Source organism: Chelonia mydas, chromosome 27, assembly GCF_015237465.2.
Source record: "Chelonia mydas isolate rCheMyd1 chromosome 27, rCheMyd1.pri.v2, whole genome shotgun sequence".
In the NCBI taxonomy this organism is placed as follows: Eukaryota; Metazoa; Chordata; order Testudines; family Cheloniidae; genus Chelonia; species Chelonia mydas.
Genome location: NC_057860.1, coordinates 2364751 through 2390754, shown reverse-complemented (window position 1 = coordinate 2390754; position 26004 = coordinate 2364751). Strand labels below are relative to the sequence as shown.

At 45.6% G+C, this 26004-nt stretch overlaps 1 protein-coding gene across 1 annotated transcript in view; it reads right to left on the bottom strand.

Moving 5' to 3' along the window:
- EFTUD2 (elongation factor Tu GTP binding domain containing 2) overlaps nucleotides 1-26004 on the bottom strand; it is a 35857-nt gene that overhangs the window by 9484 nt on the left and 369 nt on the right. The window contains exons 2-19 of the mRNA XM_037886715.2: nucleotides 25058-25166; nucleotides 23397-23562; nucleotides 22899-22977; nucleotides 18420-18495; nucleotides 14047-14112; nucleotides 13729-13764; nucleotides 12159-12249; nucleotides 10562-10644; nucleotides 9886-10052; nucleotides 8711-8835; nucleotides 7085-7148; nucleotides 6338-6428; nucleotides 5224-5359; nucleotides 4354-4481; nucleotides 2760-2953; nucleotides 1646-1757; nucleotides 1143-1283; nucleotides 466-567 (exon numbers count right to left, since the gene is read on the bottom strand). Coding sequence (XP_037742643.1) covers nucleotides 466-567; nucleotides 1143-1283; nucleotides 1646-1757; nucleotides 2760-2953; nucleotides 4354-4481; nucleotides 5224-5359; nucleotides 6338-6428; nucleotides 7085-7148; nucleotides 8711-8835; nucleotides 9886-10052; nucleotides 10562-10644; nucleotides 12159-12249; nucleotides 13729-13764; nucleotides 14047-14112; nucleotides 18420-18495; nucleotides 22899-22977; nucleotides 23397-23562; nucleotides 25058-25162 — 1962 coding nt within the window. The 5' untranslated portion in view covers nucleotides 25163-25166. The remainder of the gene's footprint in view (nucleotides 1-465; nucleotides 568-1142; nucleotides 1284-1645; nucleotides 1758-2759; nucleotides 2954-4353; nucleotides 4482-5223; nucleotides 5360-6337; nucleotides 6429-7084; nucleotides 7149-8710; nucleotides 8836-9885; nucleotides 10053-10561; nucleotides 10645-12158; nucleotides 12250-13728; nucleotides 13765-14046; nucleotides 14113-18419; nucleotides 18496-22898; nucleotides 22978-23396; nucleotides 23563-25057; nucleotides 25167-26004) is intronic.

The following is a 26004-nucleotide window of genomic DNA, read 5'->3' as shown; positions in this document are numbered from 1 at the left end:
GTGCCAAGGGACGCGCAGGGCCCTGGCTGTCCTGGAGGGATGTATTTGCTTTCTTTGATATTAAGAAATAAAGGGCAACTTCTCCCCATGTCCCTGGAACCCCGGAAAGGGAATAACAATTCTTCGCCCTTCTCTAGTGCCTGTCATCTGAGGATCTCAGAAATCCCAAATCTCACCCCTCCTGCGAGGTACGGAAGTATGTTTCACAGAGGGATAAAGTGAAGCCTACAGAAGGTAAGTGGCTCGTCCAAGGTCACGCAGCAAGTCAGTGGCAGAGGTACGAACAACACCGCGCTCTGTCTCAGCAGACAGCAGTCTCTCTACACCTCAGGAGCTGCAGTCATGAGACCCGCTGGAGCAATGGGCTGGGGGCAGCAGCTGATTGCCACACTCCCAAGGGGGAGGAAGTCCTGTTTTATGTACCCCCAGTAACGACCACAGGAAAGGTTCATTTTGCTTCCTCACCTTGATATCAATCTCTGAATACATCTTCCGTAAGTCATGCATCACACAGTCCAGGTACAGCTCGCCCGTCCCCAGGATCACGTGCTCCCCAGACTCTTCCACCTGAAACAGATGGCCCAAGCTACAGCACAGCATTCCTCCTGACCTAGCCCCTTCCAGCTTTGTCCACAAGGCCAAGGGAAACTTATTACAGTCAGAGAACCTAGAGGGAAAGGTCCTGGCTCCTGAGTCTAATCAACAAGGCAAGTGGGGCCAGCTCCTGGCTTGCTGAGAAGGAAGAGCAGCCCGAGCCCTAGGTCCCCAGCAAGGGACACTGCAGGACGTGCTGCAGAGCCGTTTGGCTGTGAGGGAGCACACAGTTACTCCGCTTCCAGCCTCTTCTTGCTGGAAATACAGGCTCGGTGGGAAACTTGTACCTTCACCTGGCCTAGCCCCCGCAGCAAAAGATGCTCTAGGGAATGACGTAGGGTTCACCCCTTGGAGAATCATGGTCGGCTAGTCCATGCAGACTAATAGCAAGTGAGTTTCAGGGGAGAGAATGGCAAAGTCAAAAATGGGTTGGTTTTGACCATTTAAAGCGTTAAGTGAAGACAGCACAAGGGGGCCCAAAGAGCAGGGCAGGGCCTGGGAGCAGCCTAACCGGGGGCACCTGGATCAGCCTCGCCTCAGCGACACACCTTGGTGGTGAGCGATGGGTAACTCTTGTTAACTTTCCGCAGGCCATCCAGCATTTTAGGGAGCTCCGAAGGGTTGACTGGCTCCACGGCTATTTTGATGACAGACGTGGTGTTGAACTTTAATGGACGGAAGATCTGAGCCTGAAACCAAATCAGAACCATCAGTAAGATTCTGGTGACAAGGGAAATCTCTACTTTGTAGGGTAACCATCCCTTGGAGCCTTGAGTCAGCCACAGTACATGCCCCTGTCATTGCTGGGACAGCACCATGGAGCAAGTGCAGGCTAGTAGGAGGCCACCTGCATTCATAGTGAGTGTTCTTGTATTGACAGACACAGCCAGGCACCCTGAAAACTGGTAATCCACAATGGGGCTGCCTTGCTCATGGGAGAAAGTAACATTCTGGTTGGAGGAAATCACTGCCCCCAACCTGACCATCCTAGACAGCCAGCAGACTCCTTGACGCTCCCCTACTGGGAAGGATGCTGAGTCACGCACAGTACCTCCTCATTGCCTCTAGGCTCTGTGATGGTTGCAGTCTTCACAATGGGCTGGTCCACCCCCTCTATTAGGATCCAGTTGCCGGCAGGGACCCGGTTCACCTCTATATGGTATCTGACATACAGAACAGGATAGCACACCCATTAGTCACCGCTGTCCCCATGCTGTCCTCTGTTCATCCACCTTCTCACCCCCTGGTTCTCAGACAAACATGTCTGCACCTTCTTCCATGCTGCCTGTTCCCTGTGGAACAACGCCCCTGTGCTGAGCAGGAGATTGGCTGCCCTCCTCTTCTGCAAACCTGTCTTCTGCTGCAACTCCAAGCATGCAGACAATACTGATAGGGCTCCAACAAGGTTCTAGATGAGTGGTTATGTCTAGGGCCAGATTAACCTAGGCAAACATATACTTCTCCTGGCTCGGAGGGGACGGGAAGGGCTAGAGAGTGAGCGTGACTCACGCTCACCTTGCGGCGGCAGCTCCTGTCCTGCAGGGGGCTGGGCCTGGCTCCCTGCTTCAGGTGTCACAACGTGGTGTATGGGGGTCACAGCACCACTCAGGTTTGGCCAGCCCTTCAAACCTGAGCGATGCGGTGACCAGTGCTGGGCCCAGCCCTACAAGATAGGACCCCCCTACATGCTCGGTCTCCAACCCTCCCGCACCCCACCAGGGCCGCCCCTCTACACTTGGCCAGGATTAGTGTTGTGATGCTAGGGTGGAAGGTGCATATCTGTGATGATGGTAGCATGCAGTTGGCAGGTCACTTAGTAAAAAGTTTGGGACCCACTGGTCTATCAGATAATGGTAAAAGAGAATGCAAACGCATCTATAGCTGTACTGATCATATCCCTCTCTGCATCCTTTGAATGTCACTTATCCTCTCCCATTGTAAGATCTTTGGGGCTCACCGGGTATTTTGGCTCAATTTCGTAAACTCAATGTAGCCTCAATCCAGTTGGTCAACCTGGGACTTTTCACCACACTAAATGCACCCCTCCCTGCCTCCAAAGCCCTGAGCTTTTCTCCCTCACACTGCAGCATCAAGAACAGCAGCAATGAGTGGGGACTCCTCTCCCAGACTGCCGAGGTTTGTCCTCTTCACTGATACCCTGGTACCTTGCCACTGAGATCCAGAGCCGTCCCACAGTGCAGATCTGGGAATCCTCTTCATCCTCCAACGTGTAGTTTTCTCCCAGTACCTTCACGGGCTGCCCTGCATGGATGGTCCCACTCAGCACCCTGCCAAAGGCGTGGAACTGAACCCCATCGTCTGTGCTGTACATTTTCGTGGTGTGACACATTAGTGGACCCTTGCCCCCAAAAAAGAAATCAAAGTAAGTCACTCCCAAGACACAAACTCATAAAGCAGCTATTAGACCCACGTGGGATTATCAGGAACTCTGTCTGAAAATCCACAAGGAACAGTTTTCGGGTCCTCAATTTTCTTCCTCTGCCTGGAATTCCCTCCCCATTGGCCAGACCCCTGGAAAGAGCATGGTTAAGTGTGTTTCTCAAATGAGTACAGAGGCAAATCGCTGCTTTCCTCATGTAAACACCACCACGTAAGCCTGTAGCAGAGCTCCCTCACAATACGATCCCAGAGATTGCAAACTGAGACGTTTGGGCCAGGCCTCTACCTGGATGGACCACTTTAGAAAGGGGGCTTGGAGAGAAGAATACCGTTGCTGAACTGCCAAGTCACTCTAAGACCCAGTGGTAGAATTTCTGTGCTGCTGGAGGTCCCATATTTCAGATGAGACACAAAACCCAGGTCGTGCCCAGGTCCCTTGACAGTTAGCACTGGTAAATCTGCTTGGGTAATTAATTTCTGCTAAAAGCGGCAAGGAGTCCTGTGGCACCTTATAGACTAACAGACGTATTGGAGCATAAGCTTTCGTGGGTGAATTCCCACTTCGTTCCATGCATCCGACAAAGGGGGTATTCACCCACGAAAGCTTGTTCTCCAATACGTCTGTTAGTCTATCAGGTGCCACAGGACTCCTTGCCGCTTTTAGCAGAAATTAATTACCCAAGCAGATTTACCAGTGCTAACTGTCAAGGGACCTTGCCGCTTTTACAGATCCAGACTAACACAGCTACCCCCTCTGATAATTTTCGCTAGTTACACAGACCTTAAATGGGGCAAGGCACTCTCTTTCTCAGCAGTTTGAAGGTGATGATCTACTATTTACAGGTCAATTCTTCACTTCCTAAGCTGCTGTCTAGCATTGCTGGGACTGTTAAACAGCTGCCGAGTGCCACCCCAGAGGAAGCTACATTTGAAGAAGTGATCCCTTTAGTACAAAAGACACTGTAAAGGCAGAAACTCTGCTCAGGCTAGCTCAAACCAATTTTTCAGGTCAGACTTTCATGCAGAGATCTACCTTCATCTAAAATGGCAAAATAATTGTCCACAAAAGGCCCCAAACATCCAGCCATCACAGTGCAGTTCCCAACTGTCGGGAAGTTCAGTCCTGATCTCTGCCTTTCCCTGCACATTCTCCAATAACCCTCTCTCTCTACGGCTGCCCTGGCAGGCTTCTGAATTTCTCAGAGCGGAGAGATTTGCTTCAGTAGCAGATAAGAGATGTGAAATGCTGCTGGATGCCTCTCTAGGAGGAGGCTGCCTTGGTGACCCCAGGAAAGGAGGACTTCTCTTCTACCCCATGCTGCTTTTGGAGAGGTAATGGTAAGTGAAAGGGGTCCTTACATCAGGGTCACACTCGCTCATGGCCTCCCCCAGGTCTGAGTCGACGCCGCCGGTGTAGGTGTGCTCGATTTTGGTCTTGGCTCCCACCTTTGGGGAGGGAATGTGCTGCACACACATGTCCACGAAGCCTAGGAGAGCAGAGCTTCATGAGAATGCTGCTAAGTGGAGGAATCCAGAGTACAGCATTGAGGGGGCTTGAATAAAACACGACATCTTTAACCCAGAGGACTAGTCAGCCTACAGTCCTGGGTGACAACTCACTTGGGAGCGGACAGCTTATACTGGCACTGCCAACAGAGGACACTGTGCTGCTGGCGAAGGATCAGTGAACCTCCACAGGACGCCAGCCTACTGGTTTTAGGCTGCACATTGGAGCATTCAGGGGCAGCCTTTCAGGAGAACATGCTGAAGGCAGAGTTGAGGGCATGCGTGCGCAAATGAATTATTTTCAGGGACTTCCTGGCATATTGAACCCAGTGCAAATCAATGTCATGTACAACGTATGGCCTGGAAACTATACCAGAACTTCTGGGCACCTACGTCTCACTTCCTCCAACTCAGTCAACTGAGTTTAGGTGCAAAGGCCAAGACCGTTAAAAGCCAGGAACCTACAATTTGTCTCTAAATCCAAATGGAGGCACCGAAATAAGCAGCCTGACTCGTGGAGCAATGGGCACCACCAGCACCAGCTGAGAAGTGAGGGGAACCTGCAACATGGGGACATCACCACTGAAAACGGAGCCCTAATGCTCTGCCCGCAGCAGGTTAAACTGGCAGCCGGGGCATCCAGCTACCGGCCCAGAGTGCTGGCGAGAGCATTGCACAGCTACAGGAGCCCAGCAGCTAGGGCAGGGGAGAAACAGGACCTACCTGTGAACTCCCCAAAGAACTTCTTGCACACAAGCCTTAGCAGGGGTCGAATGTTTAGCTTCAGCTCCTCTTTGGTCAGGTGGATGCCCAGCTCATCCAGAGTGCGGGGGAGAGTGGTGTCCACATCACCAACCACCTGTGGGACGCTACAGTTACTGAGAGATTCACTGCCATTGACTCCCGTGTGCAGACAACGGTACATCCGAGCCATTCAAATGGCGATGGGACAGGACATCAGTGTGAAAGGACTAGGGTGCCTGCAGGCTAACATCGGGCCTTTTACCCTGGGAGGGCTGGGTTCAGATCAGTTTAGTTCCTGCAGTGAAACTGGTTGGGTAATTTAAAGTTAGTACTTGGTGGCCACTGGGACACATCCCAGATCCAAAGCACCTGGTGCAGGTCCTGCTGAGGAGAGCACCATGAACAGAGGGCGTATTTGGAACGAGGAGCAGAACAGGTGCCGGAAGAGAAGGCGCTGCCCCTCAGACACAAACATTTGTGATTGTGGAATTTTCCTAACAGGACAGCAGACAGATTTCATGTGTAGCGCCATCTAGTGTTCAGTCTTTAAACAGGTTTCAGAGTAACAGCCGTGTTAGTCTGTATTCGCAAAAAGAAAAGGAGTACTTGTGACACCTTGGAGACTAACCAATTTATTTGAGCATAAGCTTTCGTGAGCTACAGCTCACTTCATCGGATGCATACTGTGGAAAGTATAGAAGATCTTATTATATACACACAAAAAAGCATGAAAAAATACCTCCTCCCACCCCACTCTCCTGCCTTGATTATCTCCACCTTGATTATCATATACATTGTAAGGAGAGTGGTGACTTTAAATAAGCTATTACCAGCAGGAGAGTGGGGTGGGAGGAGGTATTTTTTCATGCTTTTTGTGTGTATATAATAAGATCTTCTATACTTACCACAGTATGCATCCGATGAAGTGAGCTGTAGCTCACGAAAGCTTATGCTCAAATAAATTGGTTAGTCTCTAAGGTGCCACAAGTACTCCTTTTCTTTTTAGTCTTTAAACACTCAGCAACAGATACTACAGGCTTCAATCACTTGGCACTGCACTCCCGTCAAAGGGAAGGGGAAAGAAAGCATGTACCTGAGCCAGGATCTTGTACAGGGGTTCTAGGACAAACTCCACAAAGCTCCGCTGGGAACTGCTGGTCGGGGCCTTTTTAGTGAACTTTCGTCTGTGCAGGAAAGCCAAGAGGAAAGATGTGAATGGAAAGTGCTCTGCCACCCAAAAGCACCACGACCTCTGTGATATGTACACTAGCCCCTGCATGCCTGGATATTCATATTTCCCCCTTCCCCCTACAAAGAGTGTAAGATCTGCTGGGCAGGGACTCTGACCTGACCTGACCTGTCCTGGGGAGCTGTGTGCACTCCTATGGAGCTATACACATTATTAAAAAAACAGACCCCAATTCACCCTCATGGGCATTTAGTAGGAATGCTAGTAGGGCATTTAGGTCCCTAGGAATTGAACCTGCAACCCCTCCAAGGTATCCACAACCACCCAGAAAAACAGGAAGTCTAGCCACATGCCATCCCGCATCCCCTTTCAAAATCCCTCTGCATAGTCCCGGTGAGTTAGAGCGGGCAAGTCTATGCCCCAGGGTAAGCCCAGCAATGACAACTAGCCATGCGTGCAGAGGAACATGGTCGCTGTGCCACCAACAGGCAGGACACACAGCAATGTGGATTCACACTTAGTAGAGGAGAGGCTCAACTCAGCCTCTTCCAACTCCTCTGTTGTTCTACAGGATGGGGGCGGGGAGGGCAAGAAATGCTGCTTGCACAGTAATAAAGCTGGTGAACAAAGATAATTAAAAACACTACGTACGTCTTGGGGTTGAAGTAGATGTCACCCCAAAGCCGCTTTGCAAACTCCTGGTAATTGATGTCTCCTACAAGGGAATAAAGAAATAACCTCAGCTATCACATGACGAAATACCTCTCTCCACTGTTTTCTTTGTAAATGATCAAGGGAGTTCAGAGCTGCAGAAGGGCGCTGGCTTGACAGCTCTGAGGCTGAAATTCAGGCAGCTGCAGAGCAAGATTCCCTGACACCAATCCTCAGCACTAACTTGGAAAACCACACAGCGGTGAGAAGGGAGTGCAGTGTCTGTGACCTGACTGCTGACAAGGGGATCAGTCAGGGCCCAGGGAGTTTGTTCAGTTCCAAGGGACACTGGAACTCTTTCCAAAAAATTATGACTGAAAAGAGCCGACCTACGGGATCCACTCGCTTCTCCAACTCACTTCTCAAGCTAAGCACTGGAGGGCAGCTGGCATAGCATGATCTCCACCTTCCGCCCAGGCTCATTACAATATTTTCTGCCTACGAGTATCTCTCAGCATCCCCTCTCCCTCCCTTCCCTAGCTTTTAGATCGTGTACTAAGTCCATACATGAATATCCCTCCTCAAATTCCCAGGGAATAGGCGGGACCGTAGTTCTAGATTTCACGTCATGCTGAGTTTACAAGTGATAAGACATCAGCACTCACTCACACCACTTCCACTAAATGCACAGTCCATTAGCGTGCCTCACCAACTGCTGCCCGCATGCTAAATTAGCCTGAGAGTCGGGAAAACTTCAGGCCGGGCACCAAAGGATGCCACAATGAAAGAGGATCTTGTTTATTCCTTCTTATGGTGCATGAGAGCGTCAGCCCCCTGATCTCTGAACAATGGCTGCTTTTCATGCCCACCCCCAAAGTTGGGCCAGCTGCCTGGCAGCATCTCCTAGATCCCAACTTCACCACAACTGCGGCCCCTTGGAACATTCTGAACCTGGGACTTGCCAAGTTCTGGCTGGCCAGGCTAAGCACATGGCTATTCTTTTACTGCCTGCTCTATCACACCAGGCAGATTGCCGCAGGCTGGCATCGAGGGAGCAGAGATTCAAACCACAGCCAGGACAGTTACATAAAAAAGATCCAGGGGGCAGGAAGAGGGCAAGACCCCCCAGGGGCAAGCTTCAGCCTGGATACAGTGGAGTCTCAACTCCAGAGAACAGGGCTTTCCTCATGGCTATGCTGAAAGATTCTTAACCCTTTCAGCTCTGAACCATTTTGTTACCCCATGCAGAGGGCAACACATATGTAACCCTTTATCTAGAACAGCGACAGTGGGTTTTCTCCATTATAGATGTGCGTACCATACAGTGGCTTCCACCCATTCCGATATTTACAAGATAAAGAATTACAAGAGAAAATATTTATCCAACAACGTTCCTCACTGGTATTCCTGTTTCCTCAACAACCAGAAAGTGGCAGGTGAGAAATACCCCAACTGGGCTCTGCAATAACTCTCAGCTCCCTAAATGTTTCTGAGTGCATGTGCTAGCATATAAGTGCATACACGAGCCAGCGAAGACCTGAGCTGCTGTAAGTACTTGAAAGGGCTCCATAGAAGTTAACAGGACTTGAGATGTTGATGTGTGCATGGTTTTTGGCTGAGTCTTACCAAATGTGTCTGCATAAATCTTTGCAAAGGAGCCAAGCGTGAAGCAAATGCTATACTGGGAACTGGAGAAGCAGACGTTCCCCAGAAGAGGGGAGAGGATCAGGTTCTCGTCGGTGGAATACATGCTGAAAAAGAGAAAGCTTTTATGTACAGCATAACTCTATAGAGTGATGGAGATATAAACAGAGGAAGACACTGTCAGTGAACCTAAACCCAGAAACAAGAGCCACTCCACTGAAGGAACTCTGCACTGCCCCCAGGGGCCTACAAGAGGGCTCCAGCACTAAGGAGCTGTGTTTTAGGGTTGGTTGGTGTACACACACACACACTCACTCACTCTCTCACTCTCTCTGTTCATCCAAAGGTGTTTTGCAGTTTAATTAACTATTCTTTACTCTTTTCAAAACACATGAAACAAATGGAGAAGGAAAAAAAAAACTTTTGGACAATTGAGGGGAAGAGACCAACAGAGGACAAACAAAGCTGGGATGGAATAAAATGAAAACGTGAATTTGCAACATGCCACCATCCCAACTGCCAGTGCTGTTCTGTAGGGCGCCTGATAAAGCAGCGGGCAGTAACACATGGTGTGTATGGACAGCAGTGAAATGCTGCCTTCCTCCCCTCTGCCCTGTTCAGGAAGGGTCCCACTGCACTAGGGGCACAGCCGTATGCAGGGATGCTTGAGAGACAGCAGTACTTCACAGGGGATTTAGCAGATTGGGATGCCCAAGTCCCATTACCTTTTAATGGAAATTGGAAACTCAAATCCCTTGGTCAGCTTTGAAAAAATCTCAGCCCAGGCTCTAAAAAAAAATTATCTACAGCTTCATACCATTTTGAGGACATCCACCATGGGACAGGCTGGCCCTGCCAAAACACCAGATAATGGCCAGGGCCAGGGCTCCCCCACCCCCCCCAAAAAAATGTACATGCACACACTGTAGAACAGTGAAGTCCTCTCCACCAAATGTGTGTTAAGTGAACAAATCCATTCCAAGTTACGTGTCTAGTGCATGCACTTGCCATGGGTGGAGAACGGTTCCATGACATGCAACTGTAATGACATATACTTTTGATTTTAGCATGAGTGATGCTCAAACACAGACTCCAAGATGGACTCAGTGGGCCAAGGATACCATGCTCCAATGACCACCCCCCTCACAAATCTTTACCTGATCAAGCCATTGACCTCATCTACTATGTGTCGGAGTTTGTAATAGGCATCAGTGGGTGGAAGCTTCAGCTCCAGGATCAGCCGATCTATCTTATTAATGCACACGGTCACTGCCAGCCTCTCCTGCACTGCGTGCTTGATCAGCCTCTCTGTGTTCAGCATAACCTGTGGAGAACAAGGCGCATTACCAGACGAGCTAAAGCCCTTGGTAACATGCTCTACGGGGCGTGACAGACAAAGCAGTGACCCTTATCCACTAGGCCAGCAGCCTGTAGAAAAGTCTAAGCTCACCCACCAGTGACCTGCTAATAATATGAATTTTACAAGTATGTATTTGACCCAACAGCATTCCTTTAAGCCACCCCTTCTGACACCTCTGATATAAATAATCATCTTTATTTCAGATGTGGGGGGAAATGGAGGTACAAAGTAGTTAAGCGAGTAGTCCAAAGTCACAGTGCATCAGTGTCAGACCTGGAAATAGAACCCAGGAGCCATAACTCTCTGCTTCAATACCTAGAAAATGCTACCCATTCTAAATCAGCCTCCAAAGAGCCCCATCACTAATGCAAATGAACTCTACACAGATTGCTTCAGCTAGACTGAAGTCAGGATCAAGGAGCTCAAGAGATTCTGAAATACAACCACAGGCGGTAAAAGAGACTAACACTTACCCCCTCGGCCGCATCAATGAAAAGCACAACTCCGTCCGAAATTCGAAGACCGGCAGTAACCTCATCAGAAAAGTTCACATGGCCTTCAAAACAAAAGCAATTAAAGCTCAGTGAGCCCAGTTCACAGAAATGACTCACTGGAGTGGGGAAAGCTGCCCGCACCTCTGATAACCTGTCATTGGTCACAAGCTTGCACTCCAGAGGGCAGGGGTGAGAAGAATGGTGTTCCTTTGCCTTGCAGAAAGCACCTCAGTTAATCTAGCCAGGGCACTGTTGCCAGCATTGTGTATAAGGACCTTCCACACTGTCTTATGCTGATTTTTGAGACTACAGCATGCTACTAATGTTGTTTCTAATAGTCATCTGTTTGCAACTGTAACTCTATCCCCAGATCTTTGTGCAAATGCCTGTGGAAAGGTGGTAATTAAAGTAGTACTTTCAGAGAGGTGAATGAACTAAGTTAAGGAGCAGAGTTGGGCAGCAACCGGTATAATCCCTGCAAAACCCTCCTCCCTCTTCTGGTGTCTTCTGTGCTTGTCTCTCCTTGGCTTCGACTGAAAGCTCTTTGGACACAACAGGGGTGTTATTTTGTAATGCGCTGTATCAGTCTCCAGTCCCAGGCTGTTTTGTAACTCCATTCATAGCAAGCAGAAGTGTGGCTCTGGTTAGAGCAGGAATGAATGCATTTCACTTTCTTGCCCAAATGGACCACGTGTTCAAAAGAGCTCAGTACGGCAGGCACCAAGTTCTTCTGAAAACCTAAGCGTAAGTCTCACAATCACACTTTGGAAGAATCTGGCCCAAACATGGGTGCTGAGACCTTGAAAATCTGGCCACACATCTACTTCCCATATATTTAAGTCACCTCTGCTGATTCAGCTCATACACAAACAAGATTCATAGGTTCCAAGGCCAATAAGGGACCATTCTGATCATCTTGTCTGACCTCGAAAAAGTGAGAGAGCAATGTTCTCAGTCCTGTTAGTCACGAAGGAACTAGTCCAGCTAAGAGAGCACGAGCTGAAGCCTATGCTGCCTTAAGCATCAGAAACAAAAAATTACCAGCTAAATTCCAGCTGCAAAATCTCTCTATAGCTAGTAGTGTCTTCAGAAGCAGAGAGCAGCCAGCTGGAAGGTCAGATCTGAAGCTCTGTTAGGGCTGAAATGGAATCACTAAGAGTAAACATGAAACCCCAGGAGGTCATCTTTGAAGGGAAACTTTTCAGAGTGTCGTTGCACTTTATAAAGTCTAAACTGAATAACTGGTCTATGAGATTTAAATAGACAGACACTGGATTTGAGAAAATGTCAACTGGTTTGGCGCAAAACTCCATTACGCCCTAGCACCAAAGCCCCCCCTCAGACCCTCCTTTGTCAGACAGTGGTTTATATTTTTAATATTCCATTCATGTCTATGCACCTTCTTTCAGAAGACCTATAGGTTTTATGAACTGGGGCCCATTTGTGGAAGCCTTTACTGAAACGTGCATTTCTTACTCACACCAATAGCACCACTGGCTTTACTGAGACTAACTCACAAGCAGGACTGCCAGGATTAAGCCCACAAATTGTTAGTGTCTGGATCAGCTCAACACACCTGGCGTGTCCATGATGTTGAAGAGAAATGATTTCCCCTTGGTGTCCGGTAGAACAACAGTTACCGGGGTGCTCTTGATTCCAACACCCCTCTGAAAGAAATGAAGTCAGGATTAGCAGATAAATTACAGTGCAACATGACTGAAGGAAGTGGCAGTCAACCATGGAAGGAGAATTCATCAGACAAGACACAGGAAATCGCCCATCCATCCCAAGGTCCCATTCGCCTGCCATACTGGATTGGGCTGCTGATCCAGACACCCAGTAAACCTGCTCGAGCAGTAGCTAACACCCACGTCATCTGAGGAAAGAGAAATCTCCTGAATACTGCACTCAGCTAATGGGAGAATGAATTCCTTCTGCCTCCCTTCTCGCTGCTGCCACCAGGTCATGCCCTGGCACGAGCTCTGCCCATACGCAGTGTAAAGAAACAGTGAAAGGATGGAAATACAAAGTTGACAGAACAGACCCAGACATGACTCTGCACCAACAACGTGTAATCAGTATGACCCAGTTTGTTTTTAAATATAATCAAAGACCCCAGTCTAAAGGTTGTAAGTATCAGAGGGTAGCTGTGTTAGTCTGTATCCACAAAAACAACACAGAATCCAGTGGCACCTTAAAGACTAACAGATTTATTTGGGCATAAGCCATCTGAAGAAGTGGGGTTTTTACCCACGAAAGCTAATGCCCAAATAAATCTGTTAGTCTTTAAGGTGCCACCGGACACCTTGTTGTTTCAGTCTAAAGGTTCAAATCCCAGAAAGCCCAGGATTTATGAAAAATGGAATCTGTTTATTCTGATCTCTGAGTTCACCCTCCACTGCCCCAGCAGCGAATAACCCCTGCCCTGCGCCTTCCCGTCACAGACCGAACCCACGCGTGCCACTGGGACAGCCTCGGAAATTAAAGAGTTTAACTTTATAACCGTCATCATCATCACGGCAAATCCCCCTTGCAGATCAAGTGCCACCCGGATTCTTAAGGTGATCTGGCTGGCTGGCCAGTCTGTGTCTATCTGACCTTATTGTGCCACCGAAGCTTTTGGTTCCCAAGTGATTGCCAAATGCATAGTGGCCTTTCTTGGTACACACACTTCCGCATTCACTGGTCTTCCACCCAAATAATACATCCATCACCAATTTTACATTTACCTCCAACATGCAGGATATTAAACAGCCCTTTCATAATACTACATTGGTCAGTTAGCCTCAGCATCAGAGAAACTCTTGGCAGTTTCAACTACAAGGACAACTGACCAGATTGCCACAGGTGGTCAGCTTGAGTATATCTTTTTTATTTAATTAAACGTGACTATTAAGGTTATATATAAGGAGGCAAGAGTAATACAAGGAACATAAGGTTTGGTCTGCTTGTCATTGCTTGAAGCAATAAGGTCCTTGGTTTACAGATCAACTGGTGTGATGAATCAAAATGAACTTTCCTCCCAACATACAAGGCAAAAGAGGTCACACTCAGAAGCATTACGAGCGAAGAATTAATTTTTTCATGACTTTCTGCAGCTTGAGCGCAGTTTGCCAGAGTTAGCTGCTATCTCAAGGTGCACTTACCTCTTGCTCCGTGAACAGTATGTCAGTGTAGCAAAGCTGCAGAAACAGACACAGTTCTCAGGGTCAGATCATGACACAAGATGTCTTTATATCAAACATTTTGCAGTCTGAACTAGGAAGTGATGGCTGTCTACATATAAACAACACAGTAAATAAATGGCAGAGCTAAGAACAGAACCCAGACGCCTGACTTCCAGTTCTCGGCTCTAACCTTTAGATTGCATTCTCCCTCATGCACAGAATCTCTCTATTTGAATGTGAGCACCCTCTGCCTTCCTGTCATCCCAAACGATCAGAACATATTGAAAAGCCACTTACATCCTGGTCGTAGCGCTTCCTGATCTCTGGGTGCGTCTGCTCTATCAGGCAATCCACAAAACAAGTCTGAAAGTATGAAAAAGGCAAGAAAAAGCAAGGTGACCGTATGGCTGATAAGCAGATACAGATGGGCCACCAAATCTTTGCTATTTTAGCCAGAGAGGTGGGAGGGAGCGGAGCTGGTGGCTAACTGTATGTTACCTGAAGTGGAGTCTCTGTGATAGCAATCTCTCAAGGGACTAAAACTATCAGAGTAGCGATGAAGTAACTGACAGATCATTAATACTACTACAATTTTACTATGGGCCCACTCAGGATGGGGGCCCCACTGTTTGGACACCAGTACAAACATAAATAGATGTAATCTGAGCCCTGAAGGGCTTCCAATCTAAAGCACACACAAGAGATGAAGGGTCAGGAACAACCCTTAACCATGGAGTGGGGCTACTCAGGAAGACCAGGGCTTTAAAGAGCCCGCTCCTAAGCAACGAGAGGAGCTAGTGAACAGGAGCAGCTAACAGGGGAGTTTTGTGAGGGATTTTACAGGGGGCGCTACATACACTTCACATTTCTTAAACTTCTTTAAACTTAAGCTACAAAACATCCCCTGATAAAAACAAAAGGACAACAAAGGAACCAGTGGCAGGAGTAAAAAGAGAATGCAGGCAGAAGTCCAGCAACAGAGTGGGGGCTACCCAGTATATTGCACCCAATGCAGCATGTAGGCAGGTGGCATATGTGTGCATTCGGTGCAAGGAGCTCCTGGCCCGCAGAGAGCATGTATGGGTTTTGGAGGCCAGGGTGGCTGAGATAGAGGAGCTAAGGGAGACAGAGAGGTACACAGACGAGACTTTCCAGGACACAATAGTACGATCCCACCCCCAGTCTAATAGCCTCTGTGCTGTTGAGGAGGGTGAAAGTCTCAGGGAAGGAGAACATCCAACTGGAGCAGAAGGAAACGATCCCATAGTTGGGACCCTCCTTCCAGATGATGTTGTGGTATCCTCTCGCACTGAGGATACCTCTCCGGAGGAGGGAACTCCAGTTATTAGGAAGAGACAGGTATTAGTAATGGGCGATTCGATCATTAGAAACGTAGATAGCTGGGTTTGGGATGATCACCTTATTGTGCCACTGAGGGCTTTTGGTTACCAAGTGATTGCCAAATGCGTAGTGGCCTTTCTTGATACACACGCTTCAGCATTCACTGGTGCTGAGATAAAGTTTCTTGACACCTTAAATGACTGCTTCTTGGAGCAGCTAGTCCTGGAACCCACAAGAGGAGAGGCAATTCTTGATTTGGTCCTAAGTGGAGCACAGGATTTGGTCCAAGAGGTGAATATAGCTAGATTGCTTGGTAATAGTGACCATAATATAATTCAAATTAACATCTCTGTGGTGGGGAAAACACCACAGCAGCCCAGCACTGTAGCATTTAATTTGAGAAAGGGGAACTACACAAAAATGAGGAGGTTAGTTAAACAAAAATTAAAAGGTACAGCACCAAAAGTGAAATCTCTGCAAGCTGCATGAAAACTTTTTAAAGACACCATAATAGAGGCTCAACTTAAATGTATACCCCAAATTAAAAAACATAGTAAGAGAACCAAAAAAGAGCCACCTTGGCTAAACAACAAAGTAAAAGAAGCAGTGAGGCAAAAAGGCATCCTTTAAAAAGTGGAAGTTAAATCCTAGTGAGGAAAATAGAAAGGAGCATAAACTCTGGCAAATGAAGTGTAAAAATATAACTAGGAAGGCCAAAATTTTTTTCTGGAAGAACAGCTAGCCAAAGACGCAGAAAGTAATAGCGAATTTTCTGTTTTTAAGTCCATCAGAAGCAGGAAGCTGCTGAACAACCAGTGGGGCCACTGGACGATGGAGATGCTAAAGGAGCACTCAAGGACGATAAGGCCATTGCGGAGAAACTAAATGAATTCTTTGCATCAGTCTTCACAGCTGAGAACGTGAGGGAGATTCCCAAACCTGAGCCATTCTTTTTAGGTGACAAATCTGAGGAACTGTCCCAGATTGAGGTGTCATTAGAGGAGGTTTTGGAACAAACTGATAAACTAAACAGTCATAAGTCACCAGGACCAGACGGTATTCCCCCAAGAGTTCTGAAGGCACTCAAATGTGAAATTGCAGGACTAACAACTGTCGTCTGCAACTATCATTTAAATCAGCTTCTGTACCAAATGACTGAAGGATAGCTAATATGACACCAATTTTTAAAAAGGGCTCCAGAGGAGACCCCAGGAATTACAGGACCCCAGGTAAACCTGACTTCAGTACCTCGCAAACTGGTTGAAACTATAGTGAAGGACAAAATTGTCAGACACATAGATGAACATAATTTCTTGGAGAATAATCAAAATGGTTTTTGTAAAGGGAAATCATGCCTCACCAATCTACTAGATTTCTCTGAGGGAGTCAACAAGCATGTGGACAAGAGGGATCCAGTGGATATAGTGTATTTAGATTTTCAGAAAGCCTTTGACAAGGTCCCTCACCAAAGGCTCTTAAGCAAAGTAAGCAGTCATGGGTTAAGAGGGAAGGTTCTCTCATTGATTGGTAACTGGTTAAAAGATAGGAAACAAAGGGTAGGAATAAATGGTCAGTTTTCAGAATGGAGAGAGGTAAATAGTGGTGTCCTCCTGGGGTCTGTACTGGGCCCAGTCCTATTCAACATATTCATACATGATCTGAAAAAAGGAGTAAACAGTGAGGTGGCAAAATTTCCAGATGATACAAAACTACTCAAGATAGTTAAGTCCCAGGCAGACTGCGAAGAGCTACAAAAGGATCTCTCAAAACTGGGTGACTTGGCAACAAAATGGCAGATGAAATTCCATGTTGATAAATGCAAACTAATGCCCATTAGAAAACATAATCCCAACTATACACACAAAATGATGGGGATTAAATTGGCTGTTACCACTCCAGAAAGAGATCTTGGAGTCATTGTGGATAGTTCTCTGAAAATATCCACTCAATGTGAAGTGGCAGTCAAAAAAGCAAACAGAATGTTGGGAATCATTAAGACAGGGATAGATAATAAGATAGAACATATCACATTGCCTCTATATAAATTCACAGTACACCCACATCTTGCATACTGTGTGTAGATGTGGTCGCCTCATCTCAAAAAAGATATATTGGACTTGGAAAAGGTTCAGAAAAGGGTAACAAAAATGATTAGGGGTATGGAACGGCTGCCATAAGAGGCAAGATTAATAAGACTGGGACTTGCCAGCTTGGAAAAGAAACAACTAAAGGGCAATATGATAGAGGTCTATAAAATCATGACTGGTGTGGAGAAAGTAAATAAGGAAGCGTTGTTTACTCCTCATAAACACAAGAACTAGGGGCCACCAAATGAAATTAACAGGCAGCAGGTTTAAAACAAACAAAAGGAAGTATTTTTTCCACACAATGCACAGTCAACCTGTGGAACTCCTTGCCAGAGGATGTTGTGAAGGCCAAGACTCTACCAGGGTTCAAAAAAGAACTAGATAAATTTATGGAGGACAGGTTCATCAATGGCTATTGGCCAGGATGGGCAGGGAAGGTGTCCCTAGTCTCTGTTTGCCAGAAGCTAGGAATGGGCGACAGGGGATGGATCACTTGATGATTCCCTATTCTGTTCATTTGCTGTGGGGCACCTGGCACTGGACACTGTCAGAAGACAGGACACTGGGCTAGACGGACCTTTGGTCTGACTCAGTATGGCCGTTCTGATGTTTAACAGGGAAAGAACATACAAGTAGATGAACACTGAAGAATGTACACAGCATGACTAGTTACATTTGGGGTTTTTTCCCTTTCTTTATTCATTGGGAGTAGAGGGGAAAATGTGGGAGTTAGTAAGAACAAAGAAGGGAAGGAAAGAGGGACTGTCACACTCTGTCAGCTCCCTAGCCGTGAGGAGCAGGCCTAGTTTTGTAGGCATCACAGCAGAAGGCAGCCTTGACAAGGCCACGGTAAGGGTATTGCTCCCCTCTCCCCCAATTGATTAGATCTACCTACATATTGTACTGATATATACTATCAAACACTCCCAAGCTGATGCGTACACATCACTTCTTATAGCAGAGTTAGATAACTACACATGCATTAGCTAGAGAACACAGAACTGAATGCATAAACTGGCTTCTGGCTTACTACTTTAACCACTGAGAGACTATCAACAATCGGCTTGGCCTCCTAATTAAAAAAACAGTCACTACTGTGAGCCAGTGAGCTCTTACATAGGTGCTATTAGCAAGGCATGTCCCTGCACAAGTGTGCTGTTATCCTTCAACAGCACCAGCTGATTCATTAACACAGAAGACACCCTCTGTCCTCAGCCAGGCACAGCCCTGTATTCATTCTACCTTGCCATGGTGGAGATGCCCGCACAGGGTCACATTCCGAATCAGCTCAGAGTTGTCCATCAGATCTGCCAGGAAACTAGAGGAAGGGAAGAAACAAATGACAGTTAGCTGCTTCTATTCTGCCCACAGTACGATCCCCCAGTAAGACCTGGCACTTCAGTTGCGCCTTTCAACCCAGGGTCTTGAAGTGCTTTAGAACATTCATTCTCCTAGCTCCCTGCCAGGTACGTAAACATCCTCAATTCACAGACTGGGAAGCTGAACCACAGAGATTAAGTATTGGACCAATGGTATTGATCCATTACTTGATGAAATAGTAGAACTGTCAATAACAGTGCTGAAAAGATAGAAGTGTTCAATAAATATTTCTGTTCTGTACTTTGGGAAAAACAGATGATGTATTTATATCATATGATGATGACAATACACCTTCCATTCCAACAGTAACTATGGAGGACGCTAAACAGCAGCTACTAAAGCTAGACATTTTTAATTCAGAAGGTCCAGAGAACTTGGATCCAAGAGTTTTAAAAGAGCTGGCCAAGAACCTTGCTGGACCATTAATGTTGATTTTCAGTAACTCTTGGAACACTGGGGAAGTTCTAAAAGACTGAAAAAAAGCTACTGTTGTGCCAACATTTAAAAAGGGGATGACCCAGTTAATTATAGAGACCTGTCACCTTGACAAGATAATGGAATGGCTGATATAGGGCTCAAGAAGAATTAAAGGAGATTAATATAATTAATGCCAAGTAACATGGATTTATGGAAAATATCATCAAATTAATTTATAGTCGCTTCAACTACTGCTGGAATACTGTGTCCAGTTCTGGACAATTCAAGAAGGATGTTGATAAATTGGAGAGGGTTCAGAGAGGAGCCATGACAACGATTAAAGGATTTGACAAAATACTGTATAGTGATAGATTTGAGGAGCGAACTCTATTTAGTTTATCCAACAGAAGGTTAAGGGATAACTTGATCATAGTCTATAAAGACCTATGTGAGGAACAGAAATGTAATAAAGGACTCTTCGATCAAGCAGACAGATATAACAAGATCCAATGGCTGGAAATTGAAGCTACACAAATTCAGACCAGAAATAAGGCACACATTTTTAACAGTGAGGGTAATTAACCACTGTAACAACTTTAACATAAGAACATAAAAATGGACAATGGCCCTTCTAGCCCAATATGTTGGTCTTCTGACAGTGGCTAGTGCTAGATGCTTCAGAGGGAGTGACAGATCAGGGCAATTTATTGAGTGATCCGTTCCTTGTCATTCATTCCCAGATTCTAGTAGTCAGAGGTTTAGGGACACCTGAAGCATGGCGTTGCACCCCTGCCCATTTTGGCTAATAGCCACTGATGGACCTATCCTCCAGGAACTTATCTAATCTTTTTTTAACCCAGTTATACTTTTGGCCTTCAAAAAATCCCCTGGCAACAAGTTCCCCAGGTTGACTATATGTTGTGTGAAGAAGTACTTCCTTATGTTTGTTTTAAACCTGCTGCATACTAATTTTGTAGGGTGACCCCTGGTTTGACTGTTATGTGAAGGGGTAAATAATACTCCCCTATTTACTTTCTCCACCCCAGTCATGATTTTATAGACCTCTGTCCTATCCCCCCAGTCGTCTCTTTTCCAAGCTGAACAGTCTCAACCTTTTAATCTCTCCTCATATGGAAGCTGTTCCATCCCCCTGATCATTTTTGTTGCCCTTCTCTGTACTTTTTCAACTCTAATTTTATTTTACTTTATTTTATTTATTTATTTTTGAGATTGAAGGACCAGAACTCCATGCAGTATTCAAGGTGTGGGGTACCATGCATTTACATAGAAAATATCATCATGCCACTATCTTCTTAATGGTTCCTAACATTCTGCTAGCCTGTCTGAGTACTGCCGCACACTGAGCAGATGTTTTCAGAGAACTATCTAAAATGACTCCAAGATCTCTTTCTTGAGTAGTAACAAATAATTTAGACCTCATCATTTTGTATGTATAGTTGGGATTATGTTTTCTAATGGGCATTAGTTTGCATTTATCAACATTGAATTTCATCTGCTATTTTGTTGCCCAGTCACCGAGTTTAATGAGATCCCTTTATAACTCTTCGCAATCTGCTTTGGATTTAACTCTCTGGAGTAGTTTAGTATCATCTGCACACTTTGCCTCCTCACTGTTTACCCATTTTTCCAGAGCAGCTAAAATTTAGTCAGGGGCATTTATAGTAAAAGTTATGGACAGGTGAGGGGCCGTGAATTTTTCTGTTTATTGCCCGTGACCCATCCATGATTTTTTACTAAAAATACCCATGACTAAATCTGAGCCTTATTTATGAATATGTTGAACAGCACAGTTCCCAGTACAGATCCTTGGGGAACCCTCCTATTCACCTCCTCTATTGACACTTCAATCTGGTACAGTTCCTCAGATCTACCACCTAAAAAGAACAACTCAGGAGTTTGAATCTCCCCTCAGATCCTCTGCAGTGAAGACAGATGCAAAAAATTCATTTAGCTTCATTTAGCTTCTCCACAATTGCCTTGTCTTCCTTGAGTGCTCCTTTAGCACCTCATTTGTCCAGTGGCTCCACTGATTGTTACGTTTTTGTGTTTTTTGCTAGTTACTCTTCAAATTCTTTTTTTGGCCTGCCTAATTACACTTTTACACTTGGCTTGCTAGAGTTTATGTTCCTTTCCATTTTCCTCACTAGGATTTGACTTCCGATTTTTAAAGACTGCCTTTTGTCTCTGCCTTTTTTATTCTGTTGTTTAGCCATGGTGGCTTTTTTTGGTCTTCTGTTTTTTTCCTTTTTTTTTATTTGAGGCATAGAAGCTGAAACTATATCTATTATAGGTTACAGAGTAGCAGCCGTGTTAGTCTGTATTCGCAAAAAGAGAAGGAGGACTAGTGGCACCTTAGAGACTAACCAGTTTATTTGAGCATAAGCTTTCGTGAGCTACAGCTCACTTCATCGGGTGTTTTAAAAAAGTTTCCAAGTAATGTGCAGGCATTTCACTCTTGTGACCATTCCTTTTAATTTCTGTTTAATTAGTCTCCTCATGTTTGTGGAGTCCCCTTTTTTGAAGTTAAATGCTACTGTGGTGGGTTTCTTTGGTATTTTCCCCCCTACAAGGATGTTCAATTTCATCACATTATGGTCACTATTACTGAGTGGTTCAGCTATATTCACCTCTTGGACAGATCCTGTGCTCCACTTCGGACTAAATCAAAATAGCCTCTCCCCTTGAAGACTCCAGGACTAACTCCTCCAAGAAGCAGGATTAATGGTGTCTAGAAATTTTATCTCTGCATTGCGGCCTGAGATGACATGTACCCAGTCAATATGGGGATAGTCACCATCTCCATCCTGGTCATGTGGTCAGTAGTATATTCCTACAGCTATATTATTATTCAAGCATGGAATATCTATCCATCGAGATTCTATGGTACAGTTTGATCCATTTAAGAGTTTTACTATGTTTGACTCTATGTTTTCTTTCATATATAGTGCGAGTCCCCTACCAGTGCGACCTACTTTATTATTCCAGTATATTTTGTACCCTGGTATTACCATGTCCCATTGGTTATCATTCCACCAAGCTTCTGTGATGCCTACTAAAGCAATATCCTCATTTAATACCAGGCACTCGAGTTCACCCATCTTAGTATTTAGACTTCTTGGATTTGTATACAAGCTCTTATAAAATTTGTCAATATTTAGTTGTCTGCCTTTATGTGATGTAACTGAATGGGACTCTTTCCTTTGACTGTTTCTCTTCAGTTATTTTTCAGGGGCTTTGATGGATTCTCCACCACTGGACATTTTTTAATTGAGATTGGATGTTTTTCTAAAAGATCTGCTTAATGCCTCATACTGCATTATATAGGATGTCAAAGACCACAATGATCCTTTCTGGCCTTACAATCTACAAAGTGCCTCATACAGTCAGTAGGACAGCTGTAACTAGCACCCAGGATTCTGGACTCCCTCTGCACTTTTTCTGAGTCACTCAAGAAAATAGGTATGTTTTAAGTGAATTCAAGGTGTGGGTTTCTGACTGACAAACTCCACATTAACCGGTGAAAACTAGGGTTCTGAAGTTAATGAAGTAACGACACTATGCGTGCTGTGCAGTGCAGTGAGTGGAATGCATTTTTAAGCTTCAGTTCCTTTTGTACCTTCTTCCTTCTCCCCTCTAGCTAGCAAAAGGGAAATCAGCTGCTCTTGCAGTTCTGCTGATGGTATCCCTATGCCAATGAAAGGCCAAACTGCTGCTGTTTTGGAAAGCTGGAAGACAAGACGTTTTCACCTCCACTCTAGAGCAGCTTTTTCCTCCGAGTGGTACATACCAATCCCTCTTACCTCCCCTCAGGCTGTGAACATGGGAAAGCAAAGGGTACATTCTATGAATGACTTGAACCAAATACGAACTTTTGAAAGAAAAAGAAAGCCACACAGTACTCACTCCATCTCATACACGGTGACAGGCAACGTCTGCTCCATCAGGGAGAATTTCTTGGTTTTCACAGGTTTAATAATAGGCTCTGAAAACAAACCAAAGAAAAATGGAAAGGTATTCCCTAGTACCCCTCAGCCCCAGCATTCTCTCTAATTTTAGAAGTTAACTGTAATAAACAGTAGACAAAACTTTAAGCTGGCACTGTGATTTTCAAGTTGATGGCATCCCTTTAACTCTTGTATGTGCAGAGGATCAGAAACTAAACTGAAATAAGTTTTTATTTGCCATCTTTAAAGTAACTTATGAACAAAATTCTTCTTTGTTAACTATCTCAGTAGAACTTCTGTTAGAACGACAAACCAAACGCTAACCAGAGAGAATTCTGAAGTGAGGAAACTAACGATACTGCCAGCAGCAAGACTTTATTTTCCTTCTCCCTTACAAGTTTGTTTTAAGAAACCCTCCCTGATCGCACCCACGACTTACTAACCTCTCATTACTCACCAGTGAGAGGCTGTGTGTCTTCCTCCTGCACTATGGTCTCTACCTCAGGCCCGTAAACCTCTTCTGCAGTCGGATAGTATTTCTTATCCTCATGCAGTACAACTTCCATTCCAGGATGATCTTCATCATGATCTCCTATATCATCGTCGTCGTCGTCATCATCAAGCTGAAACCAAGAACAATACTTTGCTATTCTTTAGAGCTTTCCATCCAAGGATCTCAAAGCACTATACAAACATTAAACTCCGCAGTATTATCATCCCTATTTTACAGTTAGGAAACTGGAGGCAGTAAGTGGGTAGGTGATTTGCTGATGGTCACACTTCAAGTCATTGACGCAGCTGGAAAAGAATCTGGCCATCATAACTACAACTAGAATCTAGATCATATGCAACTGCAGGGCAGGTCTCAGTCTTGCTGTATCAGGCACCGATCAAAGTCAGGTCCTGAAAAACGTTCCGATGGGCTCCCCCACTTTCAGTTTGGAGGCCATTTTTCCACCTTGAATCCATTCCAGATAGCCACAATGAACAGCAGGTCATCTTTAAAACAGATACCAATGCCACATGCAAGTGATGCTTGCACAGCAAGCAATTGATACCAGTACCCTTTATCCATGTGCACAACATACCCAAGGCTGGCAGTACAAGTAGTGAGACACAGTGGACCCCTTCTGCATCAAAGTGCAGCTACCAAACCCTGTGCATTAAACCACAAAACCCCACATGTGAGAGTTATGATTTCACTAGTACAATAATGATTATTTTGCATATACATATAAATACTGGCACCATTAGGAGCTCTACTTCTTTAAAGGAACAATCCAGTGATTAGTTCCAATTTCTTAGATCACTAAAGATCTACCAAAGAACTCACAGTGAAAGAGCAATTTTCAGCACCATTCCTAAACATATCAGTGGCTATTTCTGTTTTCATAAGTATAAGTACTACTCATATTCCTCTATTCTATGTTCTTACACCAAGCTCATCATCATAATCTCTGAACACCTTCCAGTCATGCATTAAACATGACTAATAGTGTCATGTGTTGGTGTTAACATCTCTTAATGGGAGACACCGGAAAGTATGAGTAAAATAATGAGGGACTCAGTATAAGGATCTTGTTTAAAACACAAGATATGGAGCTCCTATTTGAATGCGTACAACAGCAAGGAAACTCACTTAAAACAGAGAAAGTTTCTTATTTTTTCACACATTCAAGTGGAAGCTGAATTTCCTTGTCTTTTTCTGACTATCAAGAGGGCAGCTTCTTATTAGATTTTTAATTTTTATTATATTTTTAGATACTTTGTTTTTAGAAATCTACTAAATCAGAATATTTAATAGTACATCAAAGTTTTCCTTGAAAACATTAAGTAAGTTTGCTGTGGTGTGGGGTTTTGTTTTGGTTTTTTTTGAAAGAGAGAGAGAGAGAGAAAAAAAATCATTTTCTGGGGACAGGAGACACTGACACAGAAGGAATAGTTACTTTTCAGCTTGCACCACAGATCGGTTGATAACTGTAGTCAGGATTAAAATTCAGGAGAAACAGGTTAGAGCAGGAGTAGGAAAACTTATGACATGAATAACCTTCATTTCAGTATTACGTTATTTTGGTGAAAATACAAATTAAGATTTTTTTTGCGCAAGTTTCACTGCACCTCATCAAGATCCTTGGCTTCTCTGCCCAGTTCATCATCATCATCATCGGAGTCGAGCTCTGGCCCGATGTAGTTCCCAAACTCATCATACAGGTCTGTGTCCATGATGCTAAGTACCAAGAGAGACAAAGCCATGTGTAACTAGAATAATCGGGGCAACTGTTTTCCTGCACCATGGATGAAGCTGCATCCCGCCCCCATCCCTCCACCCTGTCATTTAAGTTTCTTTATTAAACACATTTGATAACTGACTCTCTCCGCCATCACCCAGTGCTCCCCCCATGGCCCCCCCCTTCACCAGCATCCATCCCACATCACCCACCCTAGAGCCCCTGGTTAATCAGCAACCAGAGCCCATCCTACATGCCACGCCCAGCATATCACCCCCACATCATCCTCCCTAGAGTCCCCTCTGCCAGCACCCAGCATCGCTGGCAAATGTCATCCTCCCCAAAGCCCCCAGCACAAGCACCCAGTGTGCCCCCAGATAACCCCTCTCTGCCAAGTCCTCCACGTCACCCCCTCCAGAACCCCTTCCATCAGACCCCAGCACTCCAACACCCTTCCGAGCCCCAATCACCAGCACCCCCTACATTACCAAGCCCCAGCACATCACCCCCTCCAGAGCCCCTCTGCCAGTCCCACACATCACCCCCTCCACATTACCTCGTCCAGAGCCCCCTGCATTCCCCCACATCACCACAGCCCCCAACTTCCCCGCACATCACCCTCAGCAAGTCCCCCACATCCCCCTCTCAGAACCCCCTGCGTCTCCCCACATCCCCCAACTTCTCCCACATCACCTCATCCAGAGCCCCCTACATCCCCCCTCCACATCACCTCGTCCAGAGCCCCCAGCGTCTCCCCACATCCCCCCAGCGTCTCCTCACATCACCTCGTCCAGAGCCCCCACATCACCGCACCCCCCAACTTCCCCCCACATCACC